Below are 7,775 nucleotides of genomic sequence, written 5' to 3' on the forward strand. Positions count from 1 at the left end.
GTCCTAGGTAAACATACACCTGTCACTGGGGTGACAACTTCCCAATCCAAGGTAAATATACAACCTGTCACTGGGGTGACAACTTCCCAATCCCAGGTAGATATACAGCCCGTCACTGGGGTGACAACTTCCCAATCCCAGGTAAATATACAGCAGGTCACTGGGGCAACATCTTCCCAGTCCTAGGTAAATATACAACCCGTCACTGGGGCAACATCTTCCCAGTCCCAGGTAAATATACAGCCTGTCACTGGGGCAACAACTTCCCAATCCCAGGTAAATATACAACCTGTCACTGGGGCAACAACTTCCCAGTCCCAGGTAAATATACAGCCTGTCACTGGGGCGACAACTTCCCAGTCCCAGGTAAATATACAGCCTGTCACTGGGGTGACAACTTCCCAATCCCAGGTAAACATACAACCTGTCACTGGGGTGACAACTTCCCAATCCCAGGTAAATATACAGCCTGTCACTGGGGTGACAACTTCCCAATCCCAGGTAAATATACAGCCTGTCACTGGGGTGACAACTTCCCTATCCCAGGTAAATATACAGCCTGTCACTGGGGTGACAACTTCCCAATCCCAGGTAAATATACAGCCTGTCACTGGGGTGACAACTTCCCAATCCCAGGTAAATATACAGCCTGTAACTGGGGCGACAACTTCCCAGTCCCAGGTAAATATACAGCCTGTCACTGGGGCGACAACTTCCCAGTCCCAGGTAAATATACAGCCTGTCACTGGGGCGACAACTTCCCAGTCCTAGGTAAATATACAGCCTGTCACTTGGGTGACAACTTCCCAATCCCAGGTAAATATACAGCCTGTCACTTGGGTGACAACTTCCCAATCACAGGTACATATACAGCCTGTCAATGAGGTGACAACTTCCCAGTCCTAGGTAAATATACAATGGAAGGATGAGAATGGTATTGTTGGACCTGTCACCGGTTACTATGTCAACCAGTTGATGGATACCCTCAAGATCAACGACTTTCTTCTCGATACTCCGTGTCAGCAAACAAATGTGCCGTACAGCTTGGCAACAAATGGGGTTTACAATGGTAAGTTTATGTAGCTATGAAGTTATTCTGGTAAAAAAAATACTACTTCCTGCTATTCGTACGGCTAATAAATATGTCATCGGGATAATCTAAAAAAAAATGGTCGGTCAGTTTTTTTCAGAAAAAAAAACAAAAAAAGAATTATCATTAGTTCCTACTAGGAACAGGAGGTGGGTAGGGGGTTTGGATTTGAATGGTGTCTGTCTGTCTGTCCCTTCACACTTCAGCTGTCATAAACTTAGAGCTGCTAAAAGATTATGAAATGTCTGGTACAGTTAGATCCGTGATTGGTGATTGTAGAATGTGCCTCACTGACATCTACACTACCGACCATCACTGAGCCAGCCTCCTGTCCCCAGTCATTGTACTGGTATATATTGTTGTATGGAACCTGATGATGTGGACACAGCCTTCCAAGCCTTTGTCGAGTTCTTCCCATGTCAGTTTGAAATGAAAATGGGAATTGAGAAACTCGTATTCACGGTGTCCTTGTATGACTTTGAATTTGGAAAGGAGTATGATTTCTACATGTTCGGGGCTGTGAGGATTCAGTAAGTTGTTCATTAAAATGTGTACATAATTGCATATGTTATCCATGTCTGCATAAAACAAAGCGAATAATTAATATAATTGTGTTGCCTTTGAAAGATGTAGGAAAGGCAGCACATAGGCGTTGCTTTTCTGGGGGATTGTGGCATCAACAATGATAAGGTTTAGCGTTGAGTTCAGTTTTTGACAAAACTAGACCAACAAAACCTCATTTATTTTCCAGAAATTCGAGATTTTTACCCCAAAAATCTCAAGTTTTATAAATGTAAGGTTTTGCATTTAGCTGTTGCATATTAGACTGTTTCTGACAATTCTAAGTCTGCACAGGAGAGATGTAGTAAGGTAGGTAAACAGAAAACAATTAAGAACTGCAAATTTAAAACCTTTTAGTAATGAAATCTAAAGTAAAGGTTGTCATTTACTGAAGCATAACGGAAAATGAGGAATCAGAAAGTTAACACTGTTTGATTCTGTTTCAGCTACTATATCATCGATCTGGTAGAAGCTGGTCTTTAAAATTCCGCTTACTTGAACTGCTTGAAACCATGTGAATAAAGCTTGAGGTATTGGAGTTACCAGAGTTTAGTCCTAGACCATTAAATAAAGACTAAGAGATAAATAAACTCAGAACATTTATTTCCATACACACGTTTGTCATGTTTGTCAACCTAGCATAATCTAATAAACCATTACAATAACAATACACATACATACTCATAATGGAGCAATTTTTGGCCACAGCAGCATGAAGCAGGATCCCAGGGGGTCAGGGAAAACTGACCGCCTGTATTTGAGCACATCAGTGTCACCCCAGTAACAAGGGGTTGACGCAACCTCAACTCCGCAGCATATTTTAATTGCCTTTAATTTACCAATACTACCTGTCCCTCGGTGGTTATATAACATATAACTCATCAGGTGGACACACCCTTCGACAGTGTCGACAATGGAGTGGACCCCCCCCCCCCCCCCCTGGTAACAGGAGTCAGGACCTACCATTTATCCGAGTTTCCTCGGTTTAGGTTTTATATATATATGTCTGAGCCCCCCAGGATCCGCCAAACCCTTAATCACTGCGACAGATCAAAATTCTTAATGAGCATAAATATATGATGGACATGTGATGGTAGTAAGTTAAATAAACAGATTTGCACAGTAGAAAATCTAATGGCTGAAATATTCTAAACACACTCAAAGTCACACAGACCTATAACAGTAGCATATCTCACGCTTATTTAAAAGGGATTATTAGCAATATAGTAATCCGCATTATAGGTATTGATCCTACATATGTAACACTACACTCCGTGGATGCCTACTTAGCACAGTCGCCATGATTTATTACCCCTTCTTTATTACTACTTTAACAAAACCTCATCATTATTTAATGTACAAGGAAAATGAACAATAAAATGTTCTGAATATTGTTTTGAGAAACATCAACAACTGTAATATTGGGGTACAAAAACGTCACAGAGATATTTAACCTAGTGTGTTAAACCTGACGGTAAATAATATCTCCCCATCTGCTGCGTAGGAAGTACAACAAAATGATGAACAAAATTATAACATAAAGTACAGTGAAAACAATATGAACTCTAAAAACAATATTACCTTTAATTACAGTAGTAACCATAAACTGTGCTGTATATAGGATAGTACTAAGTATATTGTGTAAATGTTTTAAAAGTATTTGATGACATTTTTTCTCAGGTTTTTCACTGAGTAGCTGGCTGGTGTCGGAGGGTGTGACTATGTCTGTGTCCCTCCCGTCTGTTACAGTGTCTACTGCCCCATCTGAAGCTGGCGGTGTACCAGTTTGACACGTCATGTGACCAGAGTTCTGGTATCTACCTGCCCACTACAGATATCTGGTATTCAGGTAAACAATGTCACAAGGTTTATTCTTTGATCATTTTGTTCCGCAATATTTTATATTGAAAAAATTTTGATTATTTATAGTAAGAAAGTATTTACACGAATACACACTAGATACATGAAGGATATTTGGCCGCAAAACTATAATATGTGATGTATATGGTATTTATAGAACAGGTAGAAAAGAAAACATATCATAAACAATCATATTTACAGTAATCGTTCATGCATGATATTATTATCTGAATTTGATTAAGAAAAAGCTATATATTATTGTCTTGATAGATTTTATTATGAATATTTATATATTGTGGTGTATAGTTTGTAATATGGTGATAAAAGATTTAGAGAGTATTTTTTGTGTTGTCTACAGACTGTCCAAAGACGATCAACCTCCCTTCAATCTCGGACGACATCACCTGCAATGTCCCAGACACATGTACAGGAGTGCTACAAGAAACTACAAGTGAGCATTGAGAAAATCTACCATGAGAAATCCCTGATTGGCTATCCTTATGGAACGGAGAAATACTTCTACTTCTACGAGATGGTCCGTATGATGTAAGTATTGTAAATTGATAGTCTGAACTTGTTTCCTATATTGAATGGCATTCTAAAACAAAATTCAAAGCACAGATTAAATATTTATCATGTAATTATAATATAAAGTTTTGAAAGTATAATAAGATAATACAGATATGTTTTTGTTTTAAATTATTAATATAAACTGCTTCAAAATAATGAAAAATGTAAAAATAAAAAAATAAAGGAAAAATAAGTATTTGAAATTAATATATAAATCTGGAATGTTTTAGAGAACTTAAGACATGCTGTGTATGTTGATACAGGTACAAGCTGGAGTATATGATGTATGACAAAAGCTACCTGATATCCCTAGGGATACAGGTGTGTCTAGAGACCACTGGACCTTGTGCTCAGAAATTCACTCTCCTTGACAGTGTACACTTCCCAGAACCAGCCTGTACCTGGGATGCAGAATTCGTTAACCCAGGTGAGGTTATTGTGTGGGATAGTTTTCATATATACCCAATTCCTACTTATAAAGAAGTGTAGTAGTCAATTTGGTGAGAAGGATGAGCCATAATAAAGAAAACTGGGATGATCTGTGAATTTATTTAACCTCAATTAATTTGAATTAGAAAAGCATAGAATGTCTATGGGAATTCAGTGTTATATAAACAAGGGATACAGACTATTAGGTTGGGTGAACATTTTTAGTTGTCTCCCGTTCTCATGCTGATTAAATGTCCTTAAAAATGGGTACAATGGTTATTATGACAAGTAATAATAAGCAGTTGTCAGACTCAGATTTAATTTTCACGATTTATATTAAAACAGTGCCATGGTCTTAAACAAATGTTCTTTTTTCATAATTAAATTTCAGAATTGAAAAAAATATTGCCATCATGCGCTCTGATTTTGTGAAATATAATGAAGAGATCGGGTCAATGTTGCAAAATATATTTAAGCTTGTCCAAATGATAATTTGAGAACATATTATCAAATAAAGTTAAATCTTTGTGTGTATAGGCTTCTGTGAGGGACACATGACACCCTAGGCTTCTCTGAGGGACACATCAAACCCTACTGATTTTCTTTTCTTTTCAAATTAAGCCTACAAGGACGCCCTGTTTTCTACATAATATCCACAACCAAATTGTTCTTAGAAGAATACAGGCCTCGTGGCCCCAAGAGTTGAGACCCCCGTTTAATCTGCAAGGGGGTGGTAAAGATTATATTGTTAAGCTGATGTTGACATTTCATCAATGCAAGGCTTTATGCAGGGTTGCCAACCTGTAAGTAGCCCAATGTGGGAGATCTCCCACATTGGGCTCTTCCAATGTGTGAGACTTTTTGACGACGTCGCGGCATCACGGCATAACAGCGTTTTATTATTTGATTAAAAGTTGTAGAAAAAATATCAGACATTAACAGATATTTAAGCCATTTATTTAATATATCTTCTTGCTTTGAAATCTCCTCCTTTGGAGCAAGCCGATACTAATAGTCAATAATTTCCTCCTCAAGTGAATCCTTCTCATAGATCCTTGGTGACATTACATGTAATCTAGCTGCCAGTTGTAAAACTTAAAGAACTAAATAAGTTTCCAATATTTTTTATAAGTTGATTATTAATAGTTTTATTCAATAGTTTAGGGTTAAGATTTTAAAATGTTTTTTTTTAAGCAATGGATATCTGTTCTATTTATATCATGTATGCGTTTGAGATTTTTGGATTTAATTTCTAGTAGATAAAGTATATAGCTCTATGGCTAGGTATCAAATAATCCATGTCAAAGAAGGATCATGCAGAGGGAACTTTGCCATCATTTTGTCAGTCACTGCCATATAGACTTTCCCGATTGTCTTGCAAAAGTAAAAATAAAATGCGATTACTTATGAATTATCTGTCAAGAGTTTAATTTCTAGCTGTGGTAATTATATAAACTTTTACCTGAAAAAACATCTTCGCTAGCCAAGGCTTCTGATTACGTTTCACTCCACGAACTCATGGAGTGAAACATAATCAGAAGCCTTGGCTAGCGAAGATGCTGAAAAACCAACTCAATGCCAACTGACAAAATGTGGCGATTTATATCACATACTGCGCTTGATCTAATCGAAAAGTTAGCTTTAAACAACTTTCAATAGGCATGCTCATTTCCAAAAACAACTTTTAGAAATCCAATCGTGATTTTTTTCCCCATGGCGATTCTTTGAACTTGGTGAGCTTAGTGGAGCAGATAGCGATCTTTTTCCTTTTAGGCGACGGCATATTTCAAGAAATATCAAAGGGATTGTTCAGTTATAAACTGAGAATGTGAATATTTCTCACTATTTTTGTAGGTCTAAGCTTATATATTAGTTATCGCCGTTCAGAAGTCAGCTCTCCGAACGTGCTTCCGTCGCTACCAACCGGATGTGAAGCGCGACGCCTGGTGTAATCTTTACAAAAACTGTAAGAGTTATTCCCCTTTGACCAGTCCCAAGCTAAAGTTGTCGATTTCATGGCTTCGCGTGAGGCGACTTGAGAAAACTTCATCGATGTGTGAGATTTGTACCTCACGTTAAGTGAGGCTTGCTTCATCGTGAGAAGGGACATTTTAGGGACGTTTTTACATGAGTTTTTTGTCTCGCGTGAGTGAGTTGGCAACCCTGAACTTTATGATAAATGCTGTTTGCTTTATGCAAAATTATTTTTGTGAAATGCGTCTTGCTAAACATTTCATATAAGGCATTGCGCACCTTGGAGCTTGCCATACATTTGTTGAGTATGTGTAAAGACCCCAACCCCAATGTTAGATAAGAAAATCTTACACTTCAGACAGGTAAGATTGTTGCTATCAAGGGTAAGAAAACATTACATCCTAGCAGTTTATCTTTTTGCAGAAAAGACAGGAAGTTGACATTCATCAAAACAAAGACAAAGATCATTCTACCTGAATGGTATTCTCAGAGCAGAGTAAGTCACCTAAGTTTTTATTTTACTATTTTGCCCTGAAAGTGTGTCCAAGAATACCCATATCTCATAATCTGTGTGTACCTGTAAATTAAGATACCTAAATATCCATCGAGAATGTGTCAATCTAGATCTGTTCAAACCTGGTGATGAATACCCCATTAAAAGATGTCCACAAGACACTGCTGTGTTGTCTGTTTTTGTAGGGAACAATCTGTCTGATACCTGATCAGTTTCCTTCCTGATCAGTTTCCTCATTATGTTTTAGGTACATTTTTTAGGTCATCTGACCCGAAGGGTCAGGATGACCTACACTGGGAGACACGAATGTACTAGTTTTTTCATATTTTCTACTAATTCTGAAATTTTCACCAATTTTACCATAAAAGATCTAATTTAACCCAACCCAGTCCATTTTTTCAGCAACGTATCTAATTATGAATTTTCATGGCTAATTTTCGACGGTCAAAGCTAGTTCTGTGAATCATATCCAATTTAACATGACCACCGTCTAATTCTATCGAGCTATCTAGAAATCATGAACTTTACACTATTTATTTCATGACTATCTAAAGTTTCCCCGACAGTCTAGAAATGTCCGACAGGGTCTATTTTGTTCTCCACTGACGCTAATTCTGCTCCTCGAATCTAGTATTGACGGAGCAATCCAGTTTTCGTGAAAATCGCCTAATATTAAACATCATGACGAATATTGCGAGATTCGCCTCGGGCGGTTCTGTCGCGCGGCAATACCAGCACTGCCAGCCGTAGACTACTTTACCTGGACAGCAGCCATCC

The 7,775-nt window shown here is 37.8% G+C and overlaps 1 protein-coding gene across 2 annotated transcripts; it reads left to right on the forward strand.

Moving 5' to 3' along the window:
- The first annotated feature begins 1,214 nt into the window (after positions 1 to 1,214).
- On the forward strand, positions 1,215 to 7,298 carry LOC117319388. 2 transcript variants are annotated; one of them, XR_004530715.1, is made up of 5 exons: positions 1,215 to 1,620; positions 3,332 to 3,500; positions 3,870 to 4,046; positions 4,345 to 4,508; positions 6,908 to 7,298. XR_004530715.1 is itself a non-coding variant. In XM_033874204.1 (5 exons), exons 3-5 carry the CDS (start codon positions 3,921 to 3,923, stop codon positions 6,922 to 6,924), a joined length of 318 nt encoding a protein of 105 aa, XP_033730095.1. In that variant the 5' UTR covers positions 1,217 to 1,620; positions 3,332 to 3,500; positions 3,870 to 3,920; the 3' UTR covers positions 6,925 to 7,298. The 2 variants fall into 2 exon arrangements, 1 of the variants encoding a protein (XP_033730095.1); XM_033874204.1 differs by having other exon boundaries at positions 1,217 to 1,620; positions 3,870 to 4,057.
- The last annotated feature ends 477 nt before the right edge of the window (positions 7,299 to 7,775 follow it).

The sequence above is a fragment of the Pecten maximus genome, unplaced genomic scaffold, assembly GCF_902652985.1.
Source record: "Pecten maximus unplaced genomic scaffold, xPecMax1.1, whole genome shotgun sequence".
Lineage (NCBI taxonomy): Eukaryota > Metazoa > Mollusca > Bivalvia > Pectinida > Pectinidae > Pecten > Pecten maximus.

What these genes read in the sequence shown, in the direction of transcription:
- LOC117319388 (XM_033874204.1), top strand. Translation starts at nt 3,921, where the DNA reads ATGTCCCAGACACATGTACAGGAGTGCTACAAGAAACTACAAGTGAGC. An exon ending in TACGAGATGGTCCGTATGAT is followed by an intron (nt 4,058 to 4,344) that starts GTAAGTATTGTA and finishes ATGTTGATACAG; the next exon opens with GTACAAGCTGGAGTATATGA.